This window comes from Caretta caretta, chromosome 1 (genome assembly GCF_965140235.1).
Source record: "Caretta caretta isolate rCarCar2 chromosome 1, rCarCar1.hap1, whole genome shotgun sequence".
NCBI lineage: Eukaryota > Metazoa > Chordata > Testudines > Cheloniidae > Caretta > Caretta caretta.
The window spans coordinates 27,268,039-27,295,595 of record NC_134206.1 but is presented as its reverse complement, the minus strand read 5'-3'; the positions used below and the strand labels follow the sequence as shown (position 1 = coordinate 27,295,595).

The 27,557-nt window shown below is 40.1% G+C and overlaps 1 protein-coding gene across 1 annotated transcript in view; it reads right to left on the bottom strand.

The window, feature by feature from the left end:
- Positions 1–6,102: 6,102 nt before the first annotated feature.
- Positions 6,103–27,557, bottom strand: part of MTNR1B (melatonin receptor 1B) — a 50,386-nt gene continuing 28,931 nt past the window's right edge. The window contains exon 2 of the mRNA XM_048842704.2: positions 6,103–7,631. Coding sequence (XP_048698661.1) covers positions 6,763–7,631 — 869 coding nt within the window. The 3' untranslated portion in view covers positions 6,103–6,762. The remainder of the gene's footprint in view (positions 7,632–27,557) is intronic.

Genomic DNA, 27,557 nt, shown 5'->3' with positions numbered 1-27,557 from the left:
TCCCCTCACCAACCCCACAGAGTGGACAGTGGCAGTGGGGAGGGGAGGGAATGGATGTGTAAGAGAATTTTGCTAATTATTTTGTGCCATTTTGCAAGGCCTTTCATGCTTTTTCTTTTTTGTGATATACCAATGAAATGACAACATGGAACACATGCAAGGAGGTGAATTGTCATGTGTTTTCATTGTGAAGCCATTTTGGCTCAAAAGCAAGGCATTTTTATTGAACATATGAAAAAACAACAGCAAACAGAGCAAATATAGGCCATTCCTGATTTTGTACCTAAAAAGCACAGGCCAGCTGGTGTAAATTGGCATAGCTCATCATTCCTGCAGTTTTAGTACTTGTGATTATGTCACATGTCTGTAACCAGAAGGCCAGCTCACCTGGACTACAGAAGAGTTCATGGGTTCTTTGATATCCATTTTAGATACAGTGAATAATCCTAAAACTGCATTACCATAGTCAACTCTTCATTGCACTGCTGAAGAATGATTTCCTATATTATCATAGATTTAAGATAAATAAATATGTAAAAATTAAAGGCAGCAACTTCAAGACTTCATCCCGCAATCCTTAGATTGAGTGGGCATTTTGCTTTCGCAAGAACTTCAGATCAGATCTTTATTTTGGGCCTGATGGAAGTCAATAGGAGTTCTTTGTGTGGTAGCCAGCATTTTAGCTATCACCAGGTATTGGACTGGGGACTTCTAGGACTGAACACATGAGACTCTGCAGAATAAGATAAAGAGCAAGGGTCTCTGGCTAGGCACGGTGATACTCTTCCTCTGTGGATCCAGCCAGTGGGTTACAGTGGGTGGTCTTGCGGGATCAAGTTCTTTGTTACTGCAACTGTATCAACATGAAACATTCTTAATATTACATTCATATTATTAATTTTTACAATGCAATTAAAATAGCTCTTGCCCTAGAGGTTACATGAAGGGAATTATTGCAAAATATTTACAAAAAGATCTTTTAAAAAAATTATAACACCAATGTTTAGTGGTGTTTTCTGGATGTTGCTGAAGGAGCAATTAACGAAGGATGAACCAGAATCAATAATGCTTTCTACAGTTTGACATTATTAACCGCATCCATATATGCTTGATAGAGATTGAGGCAGTCTATGGATTTATTATTTAGTCTTAGGGTGTAGAATCCAGCCTGTGAAAATGGCCATTTATTCCAATGGATTAGTGAACAGGAATGCTGGGAGGGTGGGGGTGGGTTGTTTTTAAAATTTGTGGTAGAAGCTTAACTCAAGAAATGGTTACAAGGAAAAATATATACAAGATCCACAAATACTTACAATATATACAGATAGAGATTTATTTATTTAACTGTAAAATCTCCAGCCTCATACACTTCTTTTAAAATTAGAATTGGGGCAAAAACTAATCATTCTAAATCCAAATGTGCCATTAAAAGAAGGAAGAGAGAGATGTGCTTCTGACCCTGAGACTGGGGTACTCAGAATCCATCAGCTGAATCAGCACTTTTAGTGTGAAATCCTTGCCTCATTGAAGTCAATAGCTCCAGAATTCCATCCTTAATATTTTATGAAAATGCTCTTTGAGGGTGAAAGTCATCCCTGTCGTCATGCCTGTGCAGAGGGTTAGCATATGGCCAATGCACCGCATAAATCTCACTTAAGCTCATTGGAAAAAGTAAAAGATCCATCCCTCTGTACTAAAGTGGGACTTACTGGGTAGAACCTCTGCAATAGACCCTCTGCAAAAGGTTGAATTTCACCTCTAAAGAAGAGTTTTGCTATAAGGAACATTCTGGAATAGAATCATTTTATTATAAATCCAAAACACTAATAACATTTAAAATCAAATCAAGAAGAAACTAAATAGATGAAAAGATCCCAAATAGTCTTCCAAAAGCAGAATAATCACTAGCAGCCTTCTGTCCCTGAAGCATCATTCTCATTCTGCTAGTGACCCATGTAGAAGACAGGATCTCCCTTTGCTTTTTTCCGACATTTTCTTAAAGTGTCAACATTTGATATGCTGGTATTGTAAATATTTTACAGTCTTCACAACTGAGATACTCTTTTCCTCAAAGATGCATAAATCTGTATGCAGCTTATTACATTCATCCTGACTATGTTTCAAATCATGCTATAAACATATGACCTGTATTGTAGACTAATAAAAGAGTTTCTTTTTTTCCCATATGAGGAATAATTGCATCTTACATTTACAGGTTTTTTTTTCAAAATGTACAGTTGGAGGAAGGGATTTTCTAACTGTAACAAAGTAATGGATACAATTAATTTAAGACTTTTTACATTGGTACGTGGGTGTATTATTACATGGAAAAATAAACTATTGCTAAATGAAGAGAGAATTTACTATGGAAGAACTGTGTTAGTCATCTAGTTTAACTGGAGTTATATAATTGATTTCAGGTTTAAATTAAAATTAACAGTTGTGCAGTAATATACTATATAAAAACTTGTTCTTTGTTTACCAAGCACCTCCCACTGTCATTGCAAAAGTACTCAAGATGGAGAGTACCTTGTGCTGCAAATACCCCCACTGATTTCATGTAGATACCACAAGGAGCAAGATAACAAGGTACTAAGTGAGAGTAAGGATGGCAGAATCTGTCTCTTAGGATAAAGCATCTCTTCCGACATCTTTTAGCCAGTTGCAATGAAGGGCCAGATTTTGGAACCCTTATATATCTTAGTAAGCAGTTACTCACATGAGTAGTCTCATTAGCTTCATTTCAGATTACTGATGTACGTGCTCACCAATGTGAATAACAATTCCAAAATTTGACCCCTAATTTTTAAAGCACAAATGTAATTAGAAAAATGACTTTGTAAAAATGTCAATGTCCATGTCACATCTGCTTCCTATAAACATGTAGAATATCTGCTTACTTATATGAGAAAAGTTATTACTACTTTTCATTTAGCTCTGCAGCATTAACACAGCAATAGGACTGTGAGCTGATGCTATTCTGGCTCATGCATCATCGAATGATAAACTGAGATCCGTCTGAGTTATATTTAACACTCGTATTCATATACAAGTTAGAAAGGATAGCTTGACTTTCAAGTCCCAAGCTGAGTTTTCAGAGCTAGAAGTCTGAATAAACAATGTTGTGAAGTGAGCAAATTTGGTGCCACCTCTTGCGTTCCCTGAGCACTCAAAATTCCGATTGACTTTGATGGGCATTTCACACACACACAGACACACACACAGCAAGTCCATATTCAGGACCTTGGACAAAATGGAGGGTGGAAGTTTTATAGAGTCACTTTCAAAGTAGAACTATGTTTTAAGGATGGTTGCTTATATTTAAATTAATTTTATAGACACCATTGGGACAAATTTGTGCTGTTTAAATCCATGGAGTAATAAAAGGAATTAATTTGGCCCTGATTCTTTAGCTATTTCTCTTGGGTCATCATTAAGTGTTCCTCTCTTTCACCATCCTATAGAAAATGGTTATATCTCTCCAAGATCTTTGTCCACTTAGTTTTCATCAAAGCAATACTATATGCCAGTTAGGCTCCTGTGCTTCAGAGCACATTAGAAATACCAGGAAAATATGGAAGAAGCTTGGAAAATCATCAGATTTGTCACTTTGCCATATAGTTTTGACTTTAGATGGTTTTCATTGCCTGCCATAAAATCTATTAAAGTGAGTTCATTCTTTGAAATTTGTCTCTAAAAATAGGGTCCTATGTTTAATGTGTTTTAGTGACTCCATATGCAATTTGCTTAGTGCACAAGTTTTAAAATATTTTTCCTAAAGGTCAGCACAGTAAATCCAATTTGGAGTGTGAAAATCAAGTTGAGTTCCTTCCTTCTTACTCAGCATCACCAATGACTGAAAGATAGCTAATGTAACGCCAATATTTAAAAAGGGCTCTAGAGGTGATCCTGGCAATTACAGACCGGTAAGTCTAACATCAGTACCGGGCAAATAAGTTGAAACAATAGTAAAGAATAAAATTGTCAGACACATAGAAGAACATAAATTGTTGGGCAAAAGTCAACATGGTTTCTGTAAAAGGAAATCATGTCTTACTAATCTATTAGAGTTCTTTGAAGGGGTCAACAAACATGTGGACAAGGGGGATCCAGTGGACATAATGTACTTAGATTTCCAGAAAGCCTCGCCAAAGGCTCTTACGTAAATTAAGTTGTCATGGGATAAGAGGGAAGATCCTTTCATGGATTCAGAACTGGTTAAAAGACAGGGAACAAAGCAATAAATGGTAAATTTTCAGAATCGAGAGGGATAACTAGTGGTGTTCCCCAAGGGTCAGTCCTAGGACCAATTCTATTCAACTTATTCATAAATGATCTGGAGAAAGGGGTAAACAGTGATGTGGCAAAGTTTGCAGATGATACTAAACTGCTCAAGATAGTTAAGACCAAAGCAGACTGTGAAGAACTTCAAAAAGATCTCACAAAACTAAGTGATTGGGCAACAAAATGGCAAACGAAACGTAATGTGGATAAATGTAAAGTAATGCACATTGCAAAAATAACCCCAACTATACATACAATATGATGGGGACTAATTTAGCTACAATTAATCAGGAAAAAGATCTTGGAGTCATCGTGGATAGTTCTCTGAAGACGTCCATGCAGTGTGCAGCGGCGGTCAAAAAAGCAAACAGGATGTTAGGAATCATTTAAAAAGGGATAGAGAATAAGATGGAGAATATCTTATTGCCCTTATACAAATCCATGGTACACCCACACCTTGAATACTGCGCATAGATGTGGTCCCCTCATCTCAAAAAATATATACTGGCATTAGAAAAGGTTCAGAAAAAGGCAACTAAAATGATTAGGGGTTTGGAACAAGTCCCATATGAGGAGAGATTAAAGAGGCTAGGACTTTTCAGCTTGGAAAAGAGGAGACTAAGGGGGGGATATGATAGAGGTCTATAAAATCATGAGTGGTGTAGAGAAAGTGAATAAGGAAAAGTTATTTACTTGTTCCCATAATATAAGAACTAGGGGCCACCAAATGAAATTAATGGGTAGCAGGTTTAAAACAAATAAAAGGAAGTTCTTCTTCACAAAGCACACAGTCAACCTGTGGAACTCCTTGCCTGAGGAGGTTGTGAAGGCTAGGACTATAACAGGATTTAAAAGAGAACTGGATAAATTCATGGAGGCTAAATCCATTAATGGCTATTAGCCAGGATAGGTAAGGAATGGTGTCCCTCGCCTCTGTTTGTCAGAGGGTGGAGATGGATGGCAGGAGAGAGATCACTTGATCATTACCTGTTAGGTTCACTCCCTCTGGGGCACCTGGCAGTGGCCACTGTCAGTAGACAGGATCCTGGGCTGGATGGACCTTTGGTCTAACTCAGTATGGCCGTTCTTAAGTTCTTATGTACTGTAGTAATAAAGATGATGCGAGCTAAATTATACAGGCCATAGTGGGGTGTGCAGGTGTAACCCATGTTGTAATTTGGCCTGCATGATAGCTGTTAGTGGAGAAGGAAAGAGAAGGCTGAGTTTGCAGAGCTGACCAAAAAAACCCCTCCCTTTTATCCTGTAAACTGTGCAGAGTTGAGCTGGAGTCACACTAAGAGACCACAAACATGGAACCTCATCCTGATATTTTTAGAGCAGAACCCCACTTGAAGCAGGCAACCCCACCTGCCCCATGTACAAAAAACCTTTAAATATCTCAGGGGAGATTTTCTCAAAAGTGTTCAGTAGTGGCCAAATGCTGCCCGCACTGAAGTCAGTGAGAGTTAATGAAGTAAATGAGCGTTTCACCACTGACTCCAATGGGAGCAGAGCTAGGTCAATGCTGAGTACTTTTGAAAAGTGACACCGTTAGTGACTCCCCTTCATTTTACATGATTCTGTTTGGAATTCATTGTTCCATATAGTTTTTGGAGCCTACAACTTCCAAATGTACTATATATACTATATATAAAATTAAGAAGGCAATATTTATACTATACATTTTATATCTGTTATTTCTAAACAGTTATTATGTGTCTATTGCCCTTCAGTATACACACCACTCCACCAAGTACTAATGGGAATTCTGAGCACATATTAGAAGAAGAATCCTCAAAGTAATATAAATGTGTAAACAACTGACCAGTTACATTGTATCATCTGAAGGAAAAAAGAGAAAGAAAGAATATATACAGAAGACAAATAGAATAAATAAACTGAGATGGATATATATGAAAATCCCTGCCAGGAAAGGCATTAGTGATAAAATATTCTTGTAGGACAAAATTCTCCTCTTCAGTACACAAGGAAAACTTGTTCCCCTACCAGTACATACACAGAAATGCCAAGTTTGACACATAGAGGGAAAGCACAGTATCTACGTCAATTTCCATGTGCAAATATGACAGGAAAAATTTGCCCTCAGCCTTGACTACTATACCTCTAAGCAAATGCATTCATTATATTTTCTAAGAGCCAAATTCTGACCTTGGATAAATGCATGACCCCCACTGAAGTCAATGACTGCCTCATCCACATTTTGAGAACAGGATTAGTCTCTCAGAAATAAAGCAGCTGGCATTCATGTTCTACTTTAATTCTGAAGCTGATTTCAAATTGGTATCTTGTATAAAATATGAATTTAGAAGAGCAGTGTGTTTTATCAAGACAACAGTATTCCAGTCACTATATGACATTAAAATTGAAAGAACAGAAAAGTAAGCAAGAATGAGTGTAATCTTACAATTACATCACTGGAGTTCTCAATGACACTTCTTTGCATTCACCATAACACATTTACAAGGTATCAGTTTTGATTTGGTCATTGTTGTTTAAAGCAGGAGAAGGCTTGGTCTTTGGACCTTCAGTCCCCCCTTTGGATGTGTCCTGAAAGAAAAGCCTTGGCATCCACAGTGACATTAGGATTCGTTTATATTCTTTCCGAAAATTCTGGTTAAGAAGTCCGTATATTATTGCATTAAGGCAACTGTTGAAGTAGGCCATGAAATAGCTTACGACGAACAACCACTCAGGAATTTTTGGTGCCATTTCCAAAGGATTGATAGCTACAGCTAGTCCAATGAAGTTCAGTGGTGCCCAACAAAAGGCAAAGATCACAAAAACCACGAACATGGTGAGAAAGTTTCTGAAGTCACTTGGCTTCAGTCTTGGTTTTATTTCTGATTTGACTCTTCTTCTTACTTGAATCACTAAGATCCAAATCCGAAAGTAGCAGAAGCTCACAATAGTGATAGGTACTATGAAATGAATTATGACAACAGCGATGGTGTAATAGGAGCTAGCAGTCTGAACAAATGTGCATGAATAGATGCGCGGATCATACTCTAAAGAGCCAACGAAAAAATTTGGCACAGTTGCAACAACTGTTAACACCCAAATTAGGCAGACGTATAGCATTGTGTTCCACCAGGTATAGACTTTGTCATAAGCAAAGCTATGGCATATATAGCAGTATCTGTTTATTGCAATTGCAGCAATGTTGAAGATGGAGCCTATTACACTTAGTCCCATCACAAAGCCACTCAGTTTACAGTGCATTTCACCCAAGGACCATCCATTGTGGAAAATGGCTAAGAGCACCAGTGGATATGGATACAAGGCCACCACCAGGTCTGCCAAAGCCAGGCTAACCACAAATGCATTACCTACGGAAGAAGAAAAGAGAGGCAAATAAATATACTCATATTTATGAAACAGAAGAAAATAGTTTCAAACATTTGTAACACGAACGTGTTCAAGGTACCAGCAAGAAGCAGCTATTTCAATAGCAACCTGTCTGTACATGAGATCTAGCTCTGTCATACAGAACAAGCTATCACATAAATGTTAGCTGCTGCTGAGCAGCTGCTGAGTGGCTTATAGCTATTAGTGACTGCACTTAGGCCAGAGGATCTTCCCACAGTAAATACCCTACTGCCAGGATCACTTTACTATTCTACCACTGTTTATAAACTTAAATTTCAATAATCCATTATATATAAACTAAGTCACTTTAGTGTAACCAACTCCAGCAGCCTTGTGCAAAAATGTGATTGAAAAGGCAGCTTGGGTAGGCAGATACTTGTGTAGAGGATCGTTATAGGCTGCCTCTGTAATACACCTTGGGATTCAACAAACTGCAAAGGGAAAAATGACACGAAGATCAGGGATGATGGTACCAGGATGATGCATTATATGTTTATTTCAAATAGCTACACAATAAGCTGAACTACAGATATTTTCTTTGGCATGTTGCCTACCCTTCTGCAACTAGTTTGCAATTGAATCAATTTAGGAGGAAGAGTGAAACACTTCCACCATCTTCTATACAAAAGCACACCAAACTACGTAAAAATCAAAAATACAGGAATGCAATGGAAAGAAAAAGTATTTAAATGCACAGAAGTCTAGATTCTTTTCTATTTTTGATGTTAAAAGAAACTTCAACAATAAAAGTGAGACTTATTGTCTCTCTCTAAATAATACCCTTTTCATCTATTTGAAGTTTCTGAACTGTATCTATAAAATCCTTCTTGTATAAAACGGTAAGACATCAAGATTTATATTTGAAATGTGGAATACGTTACACTAAATAGTGGTTCCATTGATTTTGTGGGAAGAATACCAAATACCTTCCTAGCAACTTCCCAAAGTACTATAATAGGAGAGTTACTAATATTAGGTTTCTGACATTCAGGAAACATAAAAGATGTTCTTAGCTTGGCTGTTTGTTTGCTTGTTTTTATTGAAATCCATATAGTACTAGTAAAAAAAAAATCCTTTAAACTGTGAATGTAATTGTGAAAAAGACCAGTGTATTTTAAAATTATGTGTGGGCATAAATCTGGTGTTCATTTACAGTGAACAATTAAGGGCTCAATCCTGGAAGATGCTGAGCATTTTGTTCCTGATCCAGTGACACACCTATGCACATGCTTAATTTTAGGCATATAAATAAACCATATCCTTAGTATATTGCTGAGTCTGGTCCATAGTGCTTAGTCCTCTGCAGGATTCAACACTCAGAAAAAATGGCAAGACCAGTGCCCATACAAATTTCTCCACACACTTTAGCAAATATACCTTAACCATACGGAAGGAATATGGAGCTCTGCTACTCCCCTCTACTCAAAGGGAGATCTTCTTCCATCAACCCCTTCACATGGGGGAAGGGAGACTTACGATACTACCAAGAAGGACCTTGAACAGATCACTGCAGTCTACGTGGATCTGGGAAGAAGGATAAAAGAGTTTGGTGTTCTCGTCCAACACAAGTGGTATTCTCGTCCATCCTCTCTGTTGAAGGAAAAGGCCTGGGCAGAAACCATCAAATAGCGGAAGTAAATGTGTGGTTACACCGGTGGTGTCGGCAAATGGGCTTTGGCTTCTTCAACAACAAGCTGATGTTCCAGAAAAGAGGATTACTGTGCTGGGATGGGCTCTATCTATCTAATACTAGGAAGAGCATCCTGGGACATTGTCTGGCTAACCTGATGAGAGTTTTAAACTAGGTCCACTGGTGGATGGTGACAAAAATACAGCCAATGTGTATCTATGGTCAAGTAACAAAGACAAGGGAAAGGGGCTAATTGCTGAAGAAGGGTCTAGAAATAACAACTACATTCAAAAGGCAAAAAGAAAAGCAACAGGGTAATCTGCAAAGTATCTTCAATGCCTGTATGTGATTGCAAGGAGTATGGGGAAGAAGCAAGATGAACTGAAAGTCATAGTATATGAAGCAAATTGTAGTAAGATGAGGTCCTGAAACATAAACCCTTATATCAGAGGCCCGGTATAAAGCCTAAGGCCTGAACTAAAGTAATGGTCAAGACTTTGCTAACATAAAGCAAAGTTAAGCTGTGAGCCAGAGGCAGGCCCTGCTCACAGAAGCTGGCAAGGAAAGGGCTGATGTTGCAAAAATATACGTACCTAAAAGGTACTGGACACTCGATACCAGAACACTCCAATACTTGCACATTCCACACACATAACAAGGAACAGGCTGACCCATCCTAAAGACAGGGGCAAAAGGGTAATATGATGGATAGAGATGTTTTGTTCGAACCAACATGTATAAGGTGAGAGGCGGAACCTTGCTACGTAGAGGGGTTGCACCGCAATATGTCCAGAATGATGCATAACTTGTTTGTACCTGTATATAAGAATGCATCCCTGAGTGGATGTCTTTGTCCGGCCTAGGGGGCAGTGGAGTGTCCCACCACTGACTGAGCTGTGTCCATTGTCAGGGGGCACATATTCGTAGTATGTCCTCTAGAGTCTGCTGGAAGCTATTACTGTGCTTCGTTTGACAATAAACCTGGCCAGGTGCCTTTGTACCTTATCGGAGTCTGTGGACATGGGGGTTCTCTCAGGGTCTTCTGTGCCAGCGATCTGCAGAGCCGGGGCAGCACACAGAGGGAACACATGCACACGGACAATTGTTATCAACATTGAACAGAGCAGAGCACCACACTGGTGGCGTCTGACAACAAAAATTATGACTTAATTGGCATGACAGAGACTTGGTAGAACTTGGTAGAACATGACTGGAGTACCTGCATTGTGTAATATAGCTTGTTCCAAAAGGATACGTATAAGAAAAAAGGAGGAGATGTGCTGTATGTCAAGAATGAATACACTTATTCTGAGGTCCAAGGGCAAGTGAGTCACAGACCTACTAAGTCTCTGGGTGAGGATAACAAGGGAAAAGAACAGTAGTGATGTTATGGTGGGAGTCTATTATAGACCACCAAATCAGAAAGAGAAAGTGGATGAGTAATTCTATAAACAGTTAATAAGATTAGCTAACACATAAGCTAGTATTAATGGGGGATATTAAATTCAATGATATATATTGGAAGACTACTGCAGCAAAATATAATATATCCTGCAAATTCTTAGCATGTATAGGGGAAAGCTTTCTGATTCAGAAAGTTGAGGAAACAACTAGGGGGTCATCCATTTTGGATCTGGTTTTGACCAACAGGGATGAATTAGCTACAAACATGAAAGTGGTCAGGAACTTGGGAGGAAGTGATCATGATCTGATAGAATTCAAGATTCTATGGAAAGAAGGACATGAGAACAGCAAAACATGGACACAGGATTTCAGAAAGGTGGATTTCAACCAACTCAGAGAAATAGTAGGCAAGGTCCCAGGGGAAGACCAATTAAGAAGAAAAGGAGTCGAAGGGAGCTGTCAGTTCTTAAAATACGTAATACTAGAGGCTCAACATCAAGTTATTCCAACGCAGGGGAAAGATAAAAAGAGCCACAGGAGGCTAATGTGGCTGCTCAAGGAGCTTTTTAGCTATCCAAAACCAAAAGGGATACATACAGGAAATGGAAGGAGGGGCATGTGACCAAGGAGGTATACATGGGAATAGTGCAAGCACATAGGGACAAAATCAGGAAAGCTAAGGCAAAGAATGAGTTACAGCTGGCAAGAAATGTTAGAAACAACAGGAAGGGGTTCTTCAAATATGTCAGACAAAAAGCAAGATCTAGGATGGTATGGGTCCACTGCTCAATGGAGAAGGTGAGCTGGTAATGGAAGATGATAGAAAGGCAGAGACGCTCAATGCCTACTTTGCTTCAGTCTTCTCACAAAAAATAATGTGACCAGATGACTAGTGAAGTTACCATAGACAATAAAGGGGAACGGATGCAGATCAGAGTAAGTTAAGAATATGTCAGAGATCTTCTGACCCATTTGAATAAATTCAAATCAGCAGGGCCAGATGCTATTCACCCAATGGTACTGAAGGAATTAGCTGAAGAAATCTCGGAATCTCGACAATAATACTTACAAACTCATGGATGACAGGCGAGGTCCCATAAGACCAGAGAAGGGCTACTAATATAGTGCCCAGCTTTAAAAAGTGGGGAAAGGAGGAACTGGGGAACTATAGACCAGTCAGCCTGACTTTGATACCTGGGAAGCTACTCAAGCAATGTATAAAATATTCAATTTGCGAATAGCTGGAAAGTGGAGGGGTAATCACTAGCAGCCAGCATGGATTTACCAAGAACAAATCATGCCAGACTAGCTTGATTTCCTTCATTGACAGGCTAACTGATTTGGTGGATAGGGCGAATGTCGTGGATATAATATACTTAGATTTCATCAGTGGTTTTGACACAGTCCCACATGACATTCAGATAAGTACGCTGGAGAAATGCGGGCTTGACAGAACTGCCAGTAAGTGGCTACATATTTGGTTAAACAACTGCAAAGAGTAGCTCATGCTCAAATAAATTGGTTAGTCTCTAAGGTGCCACAAGTACTCCTTTTCTTTTTATTAATGGAATGATGTCGGATTGGAGGGAGGTCTCAAATGGGGTTCAACAGGGATCTGTTCTGGGTCCGGTCTTGTTTAAATCTTTATTAATGACCTAATGTAGGTATAGAGAGCATACTGTTTAAATTGGCAGATGACACAAAGCTAGGACAGGCTGCAAACACTTTGGAGGATAGAGCTAAAATTCAGAGGGATCTCTAGAAATTGGAGACCTGGGCTATAGACAATGAAACAAAATTCAACAAAGACAAATGTAAGGTGCTACATTTGGGGAAGAAAAACCAAATGCACTAATACAGAATGGGGGATAACTGACTTGACAGCAGCACTGCTGAGAAGGATCTGGGAGTTGTAGCGGAACACAATCTCAACATGAGTTAGCAATGCGAAACTGTTGCAAGAAAATGCAATTTTAGGTTGCATTAACAGAGGCATAGCATACAAGTCATGGGAAGTGATAGTACTGCTCTACTCGGTACTACTTAGGCCTCTGCTGGAGTAGTATATCCAATTTTGGTCACCAGTGTATAGAAAGGATATAGAGAAACTGGAATAGATCCAGAGGTGAGCGACACAGATGATCAAAGGGATGGAATGCAAGCCATCTGAGCAAAGGCTGAAGGAACTCGGCTCGTTTAGTTTGGAAAAGAGGAGATTAATGGGGGATATGACAGCAGTCTTCAGTTACTGAAAGGCTGCCATAAAAAAGATGGAGAAACGTTGTTCTCTTTTTACCACAGAGGACAGGAAAAGAGGCAATGGGTTCAAACTGCAGCATAGCAGATTTATATTAAATCTCAAGGATAACTTCTTAACTGTAAGAACAGTAGGACAATGGAACAGACTGCCTAAGGAGGTTGTGGAAGCTTCTTTTCTGGAGATTTTCAAAAGGAGGCTGGATAGCCATCTGTCATGAATGGTTTAGACAAAATAAATCCTGCATTTTGGCAGGTGGTTAGACTAGATGAGCCTTGCAGTCCCCTCTAACCCTATGATTCTACCTTCCCACCACAGCCAGCACAGGTGGTCTGCAATGAGAGGAGACCAGCTTACCTCAAGACTAATGCAGAGGGAGCTCCTTGCTATAAATTTGGCAGCACTTTGCAGGGCCAGGTCCTGCCTGCTTTATGATTCCCAGGATGCACAAACACCTTGATGTCCATTGTTCATTCCAAAACTCAGTAGAGTGTTGGAATAATTTTCTTTGAGACTGTTGGATCCCTTTTTCTGTACTGTATCTCTAAGAGGTAGAGTCCAGAACTCAAAATGAGGATGGGGAGGGGGCAGGGGTTAAAATGACTTTAAGATAGCTTCCTGCCCTCCCAATCCTGAGTTGCTCTCATGGCTGGAGAGCCCCTGGCATCATTTAGATAGCCCTAGGAGTCAAATCTATGGCAGCTTCCCAGAATCTCCTCAGACCCACCCCAAAACTCTCTTCCTGCCCCCAGCTCCATTTCTGGTATGCACCTTACATCGAGATTGTGAAGAGGTCCTCAAAAGGCAGCCTTATGGTTGTCTTCTGCAGTGCCTGGGCTGGGGGAATCCTCCATAAGTCAGATGTAGGGGGTTTACGGCCCTTTTACTCAGGGCTGATTACCCAATAGGGAGACTAAGCACATGCTTAGGGCACCAGCAAAGCAGGGGGCACCAAAAAAATGAGATTTTTTTTTAAATTTGATATTTCAAAAAAAAGCATCCAAGTAGTCATCATGGGAAAAATCAGAACGTTGTTAGACTTCCTTACACTCCACTACACACTCTTCCCCTATTTTTCTGTTCTCTTTGTATTACTTATCCCCACCTAAACCAGGGGGGTGTCCTAATAACGTAGATCAAAATAATGTGAGGAAATCAGATCCTGTTATGTATTTGCAATACATTTATGTTTTATTATTGATAAATTCTTCTGAGTTATATGTACTTGATTTGTTTTTTCTCATATATATATATATAAAAATAGTGTACGTTGTGTAATTTTTTTTTTAAGTTCAGATAACTGAGATAAGGGGCAGGATGAAACATAAGCAACTGAGTGGAGCACAGAAACATAAACTGGCAGAAGAAAAGAAACAAAAAACTAGTGAAATTTTCCAAAATCTTCCAAAGCTGACATCATTTTTCAAAGCGAATACATCAGAAACAACATCTTCTCTCAGTAGCACAGACAGCATTCCAAAATCTGTAGGTGTTTCAGAGACTGACCCTTCTTCTATTGGTGAAACAAATACCATTCCAGAATATGTGGATGTGTCAGAGACTGTAACTGATCATCCTACTGCTGGTGGTAAAACAGACACTGTTCTAGAAGGTGTGGATGTGTCAGAGACTGAACCTGCTCATGCTGTAAATAATAGGAGAAAAGATCCTGGTATGTGGGTTGATTTCAGTACCGATGATGTAGCTTACTGGATAGAATCATAGAATACCAGAGTTGGAAGGAACCTAAGGAGATCATCTAGTCCAACCTCCTGCTCAAAGCAGGACCAATCCCCAATTTTTTCCCCGATCCCTAAACGGCCCCCTCAAGGATTGAACTCACAACCCTGGCTTTAGCAGGCCAGTGCTCAAACCACTGAGCTATCATGGACCAAAGGACTATCAATACCACACTGGGCCATATGAGAAATCACGTTGGACTTTTACCAATGGCAAACAAATACGATATTGTCCACAAAAAGAAGCTTTTAGAACAGAACAAATATGCCATATTCATACCATGTGCTGCACACTCTCTCAATCTTGTTGGCCGCGGTGCTGTTGATTGTTGTCCAGTGGCAGTACAATTTTTCTCAACAGTCCAGTTACTTTATACATTTTTCTCTGCCTCAGCACACCGATCGGAAGTTCTTAAAACATATTTGGGCAATGATCGTGTGTTGAAATCTCTTTGTAATACTCGCTGGGAGGCACATGCAGTGGCAACAAGTGCAATTCTGGAGTCCTACTCAAAGATTGTGGATGCATTAGAAAGTATAGCTGAACACCAATCACAAAAGGGAGAAACTATACGAGAGGCAGAAAACATTGCAAACAAGATGCAAGAACTAGAGTTTGTATTCATGTTGACCATATGGAATGAAATTTTACAACACTTTTACCACACAAAACAAGCTCTCCAAGAAAAAGAATTGGATTTGAAAACATGTGCAGACCTCTGTCAATCATTAGCAGACCACTTACACACTTTGAGGAATGATTTCAAAAGGTCTGAAGACATATCAAAAGATATCTTGCCTGATACTAACTACAAAGAAGCCCAGTCCTGCAAGCGAATCAGGAAACAACAAGCAAATGATAGCAGTGCAACAGAAACAGGATCAGCATTGAATCCTAGAGATAAATTTTGCATATCTACTTACTATGCTATAATTGATACACTTGAAGCTCGTATGAAGAGGAGAAGGGAAGTGTACAAAGAAGCATCAAGTAGATTTTCTTTTCTAAAGATATGGATTTATCTTAAGAACAATATTCACAAGGTTCCCAAAAGCTAGTTGACTCATACCCTGTTGACTTGAACATGAATTTCTGTGAAGAAGTATGGCACTTCCACTGTTATATGCGCGCAAAGTTTAATGAAACAGGAAAAATGAAATTCAGTCACATTGATCTTCATGACACAATATTGAAAGAGGGAATACAATGTGTATTTCCAAATGTAGAGATCGCACTATGTATTTTTCTAACATTGATGATTACTAACTGCTCCGCAGAACACTCTTTTCCTTAGCTGAAAAGAATAAAAAACCCTCAGAGAACAACGTGTCAGAACAGACTTGATCACTTTCCCTATTGTGTATGGAAGCAGACATGCTTCGTTAAGTCAGCTTTGATGAACTCATCCAGAATTTTGCAATCAGAAAGAAGCTATTTTAATTTCAGCATACATGTAAGTTTTATGTCATTTCAAAAAATAAAATTTTATTTTACGGTATAGTATTGTTTTTATTTCGAATTACATATGGGGGGGCACCATAACCTTTTCAGTGCTTAGGGCCTCGAAAGGTCTTAATCCGGCCCTGCCTTTACTCCACTCCACCCTTTTTACTTGGCATAGAGGGGACAGAGCGGGGTAGGGAGGATTTCACCATGGTGTATGTGCTTCATGGTAGTAAGTAGCTTCACCACATTTTCCCTACATTGTGATATCTTTTGGGGAGAGAAAATTTAATCCATGACAACACAGATTAAATGTCCATAAATCCCCTTAAACATCAACCAGGCACATATCTCAATTCAGCTAAAGGAATCACCTATTACTTTCAGAAAATTCTACCTGGCTTCTAGCCATCAGGAGATCTTCCCCATATAATTAAATCATTTACCTTTCACACACACTTACAGGTGCAGCTTTTTATTAAATGCTGTTTAAAGGTAATCCAGAAAAGCAGGTGGTGGTCCTGCTGCAGCAGTGGCATCAAGCCTTCTCTCCTTGTGAGAACATCTGTGAGATCCATGAACATACTCAGTATTTGTCTTACTGACGTCTTTCAAGGGATCAATCTGGCTCTAGTCCTGGAGGGGGCACGGATGGAGAAACCTTGGTAATAGCTAATTAAATGCAAGTCTGATTTCAGAGTTATCAGCTAAAGCCGCACTGTGGAGAAGGTTAGGCTAGGTTGAGATGTCTGGGAAATGATTTATCCCTATGAAACATTGTGATTAAAACAATTTTATTTTTAATTTTCAACAAAATTTTTCTTCAAATATTTTCAGGTTTTTGTCAAAAAAATGAAAATGCTTCAGTTTAAAAGAAAAATTTCACCTTTCAGTGGCTGAAAAGTGAAGTTTTTATTCAAAAAAAGAAAACCTTTCAGGAAAGTGGAAAATATTTGGTAAATATTTCTCTTTAGTCAAGAAGCTATTTTCTGCTGAGGAAATATTTAGATGGGAAATTTTCGACAAGCTCTAATACTGCATAAGCAGCATCCAAGAAAAACTAGTTTTTAGTCATAGCAAGGTGCACAGTGCTTACATGTAGGAATAGAAATCAGACATAAAAAGCTCCCTGAAAAGATGCAGAAAGTCAATGGGATTTGTGCTCCTAAATGCATGTGGAGCTTTTGAAAATGCCACCTAGGATGAATCAGGCCATTCCAAACTGATCAAGAAAATAATGTGACATTAGTGCATAATGTGTACTGCATTTTAGGAGAGACAAAGTGTAAAAGCCTGACAGAATGCTTTCTGTGCTTTGTCAGACTACTCATTGCAATATAAGGGCCAGAGTCTTGTCTCTTGTGGAGGTGAGTGCAGAATATGGTCCTAAATTGTTACATTATTGCAACAAGTAGTTTGAAAAAGCAAAGAAAACCTTTTCTAATGTATAAATAATCTAAACCAGGGGTCGGCAACCTTTCAGAAGTGGTGTGCCGAGTTTTCATTTATTCACTTTAATTTAAGGTTTCACGTGCCAGTAATACATTTTAACATTTTTAGAAGGTCTCTCTGTATAAGTCTATATATTATATAACTAAACTATTGTCATATGTAAAGTAAACAAGGTTTTCAAAATGTTTAAGAAGCTTCATTTAAAATTAAATTAAAATGCTGATTTTACACTGCCGACCCGCTCAGCCCGCTGCCAGCCTGAGGTTCCGTTCACCTAAGCCGGCAGCAGGGTGAGCGGGGCCTGCAGCCGGGATCCCGGCTGGCAAGGGGCCAGCAGTCAGAACCCCAGACCAGCAGCAGGCTGAGCGGGTTGGCGGCCAGGACCCCAGACCGGCAGTGGGCTGAGCGGCTCAGCCCACTGCCACTCAGCCCGCTGACGGTCTGGGTTCCATCCAGCGGCTCCTGCCAGCCAGGGTCCCAGCTGCCGGCCCCTCTCAGCCCACTGCCGGACTGGGATCCCAGCCCTGACCACATAGAGTGGGTACCTACCTTCTCCCTGGTTCTAGCTCATTCTCTTCAACTCTCTCTCTCTCTCTGCACTGAGCTGAGGGTGGGAGTGCACTGACACAGGGCTGGGGGTGAAGGAGCAGGCTGGGGGTTGGGGTGTAGGATCTGGCCAGGACCTTGAATGAGGGAGGGGGCTCAGGGTTGGGGCAGGAGGTTTGGGTGTGGAGTTCTTACCTGGGCAGCTCCCATTTGGTGCAAGGGGTGCAGGTGGGAATGTGGAGGAGGGGGGGTGCAGGAGCTTCCATTTGGTGCTCAGGGTGGGGGTGGGAATGTGGGGGGTGCAGGAGTCAGGGCAGGGGGCATGTGAGGGAGTGCAGGAGTCAGGGCATAGGGTGGGGGGGCTAGGTATGTGTGTGGGGTGCTGGAGTCAGGGCTGGGGTCGTGGGAGGGTGCAGGGGTCAGGGCAGGAGGTTGGGGTGTGGGGGGTGCAGGGATCAGGGCAGAGGGCTGTGAGTGTGTGTGGGGGGCCATCAGCTGGGCCATCAGCTGATCGGCAGCAGGGAGGGAGAGGAGGAGGCGGGGCAGGAACCCAGCGCACTGGGGGAAGAGGCTGGGGAGGGGGGAGCTTGCCTGCCCTGCAGCAGCAGCCAGCAGGACCAAGCTTCTTCACCCTGCCCCCTCAGGGGGGGAGCAGGCTGAGGTGGGCAGGATTTTTAATGGCACGCTGCTGCTTGCCAGGGTTCCGACCGCCGGTCCCGCTCAGCCTGCCTCCAGCCTAGGTTCGGCAGCAGGCTGAGCAGGGCCAGCAGCTGAGACCCAGCAGGCAGCAGCATGCCATTAAAAATCAGCTCGTGCGCCGTCTTTGGCACATGTGCCATAGGTTGCCAACCCCTGATCTAAACTTTTGGAAATCAAAGGACTGTGATGTCTTTGAAGTTCTCTAAGCAAGCAAATGTTCCTTAATATGCCTATGATGCAGCCTCTAGCATGGGTCTTATCTATAAGAAAATTACCAATTTAGTGCAGGAACCACACTTTGCTCTCTCCAGCAAGTCTGAAGCCACACTATGCTCATGTAGTTGGGATGATTATTTCATCCTTACAATGTACCCATGGTAATGGGTTCCTAGATTTCAGTTCCATCAGCTACATTTGCTAAAAGATAGTGCTTACTGATCAGAAACACAGCTGCCTCGTTGAAAGCTACATGATAAAATGACTTCATACTGAATAAAGCACATATGCACCAATCAGTGGTGAGTTACGGCTATTGAGAGCCAAATGATCAGCCCTGGGTGCAGCAATGTACATGCACCTATTGTGCATTAAAATCTAACGTTTGTGTGTACAGAGAGGCAAATGAACATTTATTTACCAATCCGTGTGCACAATCATCCAGTTTGTACCCCAGATTTGATAGCATGACAGGAATGTATATGTTTTTTGGTATGAATGTCTGTGCATATTGTTTTTAATCCAACTTCATAATCACAGTAAATGGGATATCATTTAGGGTTTGTCTACAGTTGGACATACAGGAAAGTTTATCCAAAGTAACTAAAGGTGTGAATTTGAAGTGGATTAGTTAAACCACATTAAATCCCTGTGTGAATGCTGTTATTCAGAATTAAAGTGGCCTTAATGTAGTATAGTTTAATTCACTTTGGAAGTGAATTAAGGCCACTTTGCTTCTTAATGAGAGGGTTCACACAGGGTTTTAATGTGATTTAACCAATACACTTCAAATTCACCCCTTTAGTTAATTCAGATTAATTTTTCTGGATGTTCCCACATAGACAAGTCCTTAATCTCTGACAGCATTTAAATGACTATGCTGAGAAATTAAAGAACAAACTTTTTATTAAAGCCAGGATTTTTAAATGCTAAGCACCCTCTGTGGGAAAAGTAGGTCCCATGAAAGTGTTTAAAGTTGGGCACCCCACAATGGGAGTACTTAAAATCATTTGGTTTTTTTAAAATCTTTTTCTATTTCTTTAGTTTCAAATTGACATTATTTTATTGTTTTATATATTTTTATTATAGACTCATAGACTTTAAGGTCAGAAGGGACCAGCGTGATCATCTAGTCTGACCTCCTGCACATTGCAGGCCACAGAACCTCACCCACCTTTTCCTGAAATAGACCCCTAACCTCTGGCTGAATTACTGAAGTCCTGAAATCATGGTTTAAAGACTTCAAGTTACAGAGAATTCACCATTCACCATTTAAACCACTAGTTTAAACCTGCAAGTGACCCATGCCACATGCTGCAGAGGAAGGCAAAAAAAAATCCCTCAGGGTCTCAGCCAATCTGACCGGGAGAAAATTCCTTCCTGACCCCAACTATGGTGATCAGTTAGACCCTGAGTATGTGGGCAAGACCCACCAGGCAGATACCTGGGAAAGAATTCTCTGTAGTAACTCAGAGCCCTCCCCATCAAGTGTCCTGTCTCCAGCTATTGGGGATTTTTGCTACTGGCAGTTGCCAATGGGCCACATGCCATCGCAAGCAGTCCCATCATACCATCCCCTCCATAAACTCATCAAGCTTAGTCTTGAAGCCAGTTAGATTTTCTGCCCCCACTGCTCCCCTTGGAAAGCTGTTCTAAAACTTCAGTCTTCTGATAGTTAGAAACCCCTTCACCTAATTTCAAGCCTAAACTTGTTGATGGCCAGTTTATATCCATTTGTTCTTGTGTCCACATTGGTGCTTAACTTAAATAACTCATCTTCCTCCCTGGTATTTATCCCTCTGATGTATTTAGAGAGAGCAATCATATCTCCCCTCAGTCTTCTTTGGTTAGGCTAAACAAGCCATGCTCTTTGAGTGTCCTTTCATAAGGTAGTTTTCTATTTCTTGGATCATCCTAGTAGCCCTTCTCTGCACCTGTTCAAGTTTGAATTAGGACTGTCCAGTGATTAAAAAAATTAATTGCAATTAAGAAAACTAATCGCCATTAATCGTGCAATTAATCCCACTGTTAAACAATAATAGAATGCCATTTAAATATTTTTGGATGTTTTCTACATTTTCAAATATATTGGTTTCAATTACAACACAGGATACAAAGTGTACAGTGCTCACTTTATATTTATTTTTGATTACAAGTATTTGCACTGTAAAAAATCAAAAGATATATTATTTTTCAATTCACTTAATACAAGTACTGTAGTGCAATCTCTTTATCATGAAAGTTGAACTTACAAATGTAGAATTATGTACAGAAAAACCTGCATTCAAAAATAAAATAATGTAAAATTTTAGAGTTTGCAAGTCCGCTCAGTCCTACTTCTTGTTCAGCCAATCACTCAGACAAACAAGTTTGTTTACATTTGCAAAAGATAATTCTGCCCGCTTTTTGCTTACAATGTCACCTGAAAGTGAGAACAGGCATTCGCATGGCACTGTTGTAGCTGGCATTGCAAGATATTTATGTGCCAGATGCGCTAAAGGTTCATGTGTCCCTTCATGCTTCCACCACTATTCCAGAGGACATGCGTCCATGCTGATGATGGGTTCTACTCAATAACAATCCAAAGGAGTGCAGACCAATGCATGCTCATTTTCATTAACTGAGTCAGATGCCACCAGCACAAGGTTGATTTTTTTTTTGGTGGTTCAGGTTCTGTAGTTTCCACATTGGATTGTTATTCTTTTAAGACTTCTGAAAGCATGCTCCACACCTCATCCCTCTCAGATTTTGGAAGGCACTTCAGATTCCTAAACCTTGGGTCAAGTGCTGTAGCTATCTTTAGAAATCTCACATTGGTACTTTCTTTGCGTTTTGTGAAATCTGCAGTGAAAGTGTTCTTAAAATGAAACAACATGTGCTGGGTCATCATCTGAGACTGCTATAACATGAAATACATGGCAGAATGCGGGTAAAAAAGAACAGGGGACATACAGTTCTCACCGAAAGAGTTCAGTCACAAATTGAATTAACACATTATTTTTTTAATGAGCATCATCAGCATGGAAGCATGTCCTCTGGAATGGTGGCCGAAGCATGAAGGGGCATATGAATGTTTAGCATATCTGGCACATAAATATTTTGCAATGCCAGCTACAAAAGGGCCAGGAAAATACCTATTCTCACTTTCTGGTGACATTGTAAATAAGAAGAGGACAGCATTATCTCCTGTAAATGTAAACAAACTTGTTTGTCTTAGCAATTGGCTGAACAAGAAGTAGGACTGAGTGGACTTGTAGGCTCTGAAGTTTTACATTGTTTTGTAACAACACAATAAGCTACAATGAATGGCAACTACACAAAAATGAGGAGGTCAGTTAAACAGAAATTAAAGGGTACAATGCCAAAAGTGAAATCTCTGCAAGCTGTGTGGAAACTTTTTAAAGACACCATAATAGAGGCTCAACTTAAATGTATATCCCAAATTAAAAAACATAGTAAGAGAACCAAAAAAGAGCCACCGTGGCTAAAAAACAAAGTAAAAGAAGCAATGAGAGGCAAAAAGGCATCCTTTAAAAAGTGGAAGTTAAATCCTAGTGAGGAAAATAGAAAGGAGCATAAACACTGGCAAATGAAGTTTAAAAATACAATTAGGAAGGCCAAAAAAGAATTTGATGAACAGTCAGCCAAAAACTCAAAAAGTAATAGCAATTTTTTTTTAAATTACATCAGAAGCAGGGAGCCTGCTAAACAACCAGTGGGGCCACTGGACATTCGAGGTGCTAAAGGAGCACTCAAGGATGATAAGGCCATTGCGGAGAAATTAAATGAATTCTTTGCATCAGTCTTCATGGCTGAGGATGTGAAGAAGATTCCCAACCCTGAGCCATTCTTTTTAGGTGACAGATCTGAGGAACTGTCCCAGAATGAGGTATCATTAGAGGAGGTTTTGGAACAAATTGATAAATTAAACAGCAATAAGTCACCAGGATCAGATGGTATTCACCCAAGAGTTCTGAAGGAACTCAAATGTGAAATTGCAGAACTACTAACTGTAATTTGTAGCCTATCATTTAAATCAGCTTTTGTATCAGATGACTGAGGCTAGCTAATGTGATGCCAATTTTTAAAAAGAGCTCCAGAGGTAATCCCGGCAATTACAGGCCTGTAAGCCTGACTTCAGTATCGGGCAAACGGGTTGAAATACAGAACAATATTGTCAGACATACAGATGAACATAATTTGTTGAGGAAGAGTCAACATGATTTTAGAAAAGGGAAATCTACTAGAATTCTTTGAGGGGGTCAACAAGCATGTGGACCAAGGGGATCCAGTGGATATAGTGTACTTAGATTTTCAGAAAGCCTTTGACAAGGTCCCTTTCCAAAGGCTCTTATGCAAAGTAAGCTGCCACGGGATAAGAGGGAAGGTGCTCTCATGGACTGGTAACTGGTTAAAAGATAGGAAACAATGGGTAGGTATAAATGGTCAGTTTTCAGAATTGAGAGAGGTAAATAGTGGTGTCCCCCAGGGGTCTGTTCTGGGACCAGTCCTATTCAACATATTCATAAATGATCTGGAAAAAGGGGTAAACAGTGAGGTGGCAAATTTGCAGATGATACAAAATTACTAAAGATAGTTAAGACCCAGGCAGACTGTGAAGAGCTACAAAAGGATCTCTCAAAACTGTGTGACTGGGCAACAAAATGTCAGATGACATTTAATGTTGCTAAATGCAAAGTAATGCATATTGGAAAGCATAATCACAACTATACATATAAAATGATGGGGTCTAAATTAGTTGTTGCCAGTCAAGAAAGAGATCTTGGAGTCATTGTCGATAGTTCTCTAAAAACATCCACTCAATGTGCAGCAGCAATCAGAAAAGTGAACAGAACTATTAGGAAACAGATAAATAATAAGACAGTAAATATCATAATGCCAATATATAAATCCCTGTTATCCCAGGTTATGGGCCTGAGTGACAGGGAGATAGTATTGTCCTCCGTGACAGAGAAAGGGGGGAGAGGAATGATAAAGGGTGAAATTCTGACCCTAATAAAGTAATTGGAGTTTTGACATTGTCTTCAGTAGAACCAGGAATTCACTGAAGGTGTTAAATTGAGAGGAAAACATCTTAGAAAATATGTCAAAATGGCAGACTGAGAGTGCCAGAGATGCTTACAATATGTTCACAGTTTGGTGTATCTAAGATACACTTAAACAAGGATTAGATATTATGGATGAAGGGTTTTCACCTGTTGTGAATGCTTTGTTTATTCTTTTACAAGATTGGTTTAAATCCTTTCACCCACAGTGTATAACAAGAGAGAATTTTGGAAGGACCCTACCAGGATTCTAGCTTTGGTTGATGTATCAAAACATATTCTGAGTTGATTTTCCAGCTAGCTAGACAAATGAGGGATGTATTTTGTCGGGGATGTAAAGTTTTATAGCTCCCATAAATTACCTGTGCAGCCACTAAGCATAGGAAATGATTTCTTGTTCTTAAACAAGTGGTAAATATATAACACACATACAACATGAATTTAAACTTTTATAGCCTTCCTGTATCCCAGTAAAACAGGGAAAATAAAACATATGTTTTATGGTCCCAATCATCCTGCAGGCTTCCTATGAGGTAAGCTGGTAAATCTGCACAAAACTCTTCTTTTGCTGAGACATCTTCCATCTTGAACAAAGATCAACAAGATATGGGCTTTGGACTTAATGTGGAAGACCCTCTTGACAGTATTTGTTTCTGACTATTAAAATTGTGAGTGAGGAAAAATTATTTCCTTTTATCAACTTGGTTGCATTTAGCTGATTATATCAATCTAAATTTGGCCTAGTCCAATGTCTTTGAAAGTCAGTGGAAGAATTCCCATTGACTTCAATGGGCATTGGATCAGGCCATTAAATAATAGAAGTATAAGGAAATAAAAGCCACTTATCCTAAAGTGGAAATCCTGTGAGAAACTATTCTCACAGTACTTCCAACCTGACCTAAACCAGGTCTTACAGGAAATCTTACTAGCAAAATCTGGCAAGTTTTTCACCCAGATTTCTCAACTAATGAGGTCCAGAAAAGCATCTGAACTCCAGACCAGTGGAAAATTGAGAAATACTAATTTAAGGGAACAAGATCTTCACCAATAAAAGATACAGTAATAAATGGGGGTATAGAGTTTTGACAGGTTCTTACTTCAGTAAAGACTGTTATATGTTTGTTTAACAAGAATGTGAAACACTGAAAACATATGGTATAGCTAACATGCACTAAATAGTGAAAGTTCAAGGCATGTGCATAAAATTTGGAAACAAAGAAAAACCCCCAACCCATAGTTTCTATCCAACCAACAGTTTCTACAACTTTTAAAAGAACAGACCTCTTCTCAAAATAGAGCTAAGAAGTAACCCACTAGCAACCTCAGGTAGGAAAAAGCCTGAGAAAAGGTCTGACATGCCAAGGGAAGTGGCCAGGGCAATCTAGCTGCAGCCAGGAAGTAAAAGGCTAGTTAGTGATACCCAAAATGGAGACATTTCTTAAAGGAAACTTTTATTTATTAGAAAGGATCAAAGTTATTCTGCTACTCTGCTGAACTTCCCTAATAGCAAATGTAGCAAGTGGAATAAAAGCAGTTCACCCATGTTTTGATGTTTTTCTGAAATACTTATTACCTCATATAATGGTGCCCTGCATCTAAAGAAGTATATGCTAGGTCTGGCATTGGTTTGCAAACATCTGCAGTGTGAGTCAAAGCTTATGATGGGTGGATCTCATACTCATCCAAAGCTTACTCTGCTATTTTATAATGGGGTGTGCAAGTCCGTTAGCATCCCAAAAGGAGATTCTTATTGTCATGATATTTACCACTAAGCAGAAACATTGCCAAACTGGCCAGCAATGCAGGTGGGCTTGAGGAAACTGGAGTTGTTTAAATCTAGCATCTGTTAGCTTGGACACTGAGAGTGCCTGCCGCTCTAGGAGAAGCTGTGGGCTAGGGAGATTGGGGTTAAATCCCAACTGTAGATTCTAATTTGAGCTCATTGAAGCTGAAGAAAAGCAGCTGGATCCCCAGCTAAGCCTCGTGTTAACTAGGGCAGCTGAGCTTTGTTCTGTAATCAAAGGTTTATAAAAGATCAGGCTTGTGCTCAGGGAGAAAGAAATCAAGGGAGAATTTCTGCTTTCTAACCAGAATTCAGCATGTAGCTGGGTTGTTATGTGTTGTAGATGATATAGCTCCACATGCCCTTTATCCTGTAGAAGCAAGATAATAAATGAACATCCCTACCAGAAGATGGTGCATCTTGTAGTCCCCTGACTAAAGACCCATGTGATTTGCAAGTGTGGACCCTGGCATAGCAATGAACTTCCTAGGCATAGCCAGTTCATTGATAAGGTAAGAGCTGCATTTTGTGTTCCTGGTTCTATTCCTGGCCAGAACTAAGAAGCATACAGATAGGTGGGAACAGGGTTAACGCTTGTAAACATGTAAAACCTAGTTTGAGGTTTTGAGACTAGGTTTGTGCAACTCCCAGACCTAGATAGTGTAGAGGGATGGAACTGTCTGCAACCTCTATAGGGGGAAAGCTACCTCTGGCCACCCTCATTACACACACAAATTACACTATTTCTTACCATTAGTTTCACATATTGTGGGTTTTTTGTGTTTTTTTTTAATTGGAATATGTCTGTGTTGTTGTATACATGCTAATAGATTGTTACTGTGACTGATCTTAGGAAAAGGCATAGGAGTTGTGCAAAATATGCCCTAGAGTATATTGGTCACCCTGACCTTATAGATCGTGAACTCTGGTTTGGGAATGGGATTCAAGCTCTGTAAAAGACCAGAGAGCTCTGTCTGAGATACCAGGAATTTTTTCTTCCAAGGAGTAGGGGCTTCATCAAAAAGGCTCATTTTGTAGGTTTCTATTAGAGAGTCTGAATCTTGAGTGGAGTGATTTGATTTGACCAGACTGGACTACACTCCACTAACAGCCATGATGCAGAACTGACTTCACAGCAAAGCCTGACTGGGCAAGTGGTGGTGGAGAGCTGACTACGTGACAGGGCCCCACCAGAACAGCAGTGGCAGAGCTGACATCACAGAACTGGATGAGGTAGCTATAAATCAGAATGCGATTGTGTGGTATGTAATTCATGGGAGTGGACAAGGAGAGCCACCTCCTGACGATCACCAAGTTTCTTTCAAACAATGAATGAGTGGGTTTGTTTATGACCAAGAGTTCTGGACCACAACAAGCTGGACAGTTGATACAATGGAACTCAGGGGTTGGCCATTGTTTAGGGTTTCTTTCCCCCGTCACTTCTGGAGCGAATTCTGTGATACTGCGCACCTTCAGAATTCATATCCCACACAGATTTTTGTGTTTGTTTCCCTGCAGAATAATAGTCTGATGGGGAAAGCAAAGGGAAGCCCCAAGAGGGGTCAGCGTTCCCAAGTGGGTGCAGCAGTTCTGGCATTGGGAACAGCTGGGAGAGATGTAAATCCTCACCTAGGTGGGACAAGGCTAGGC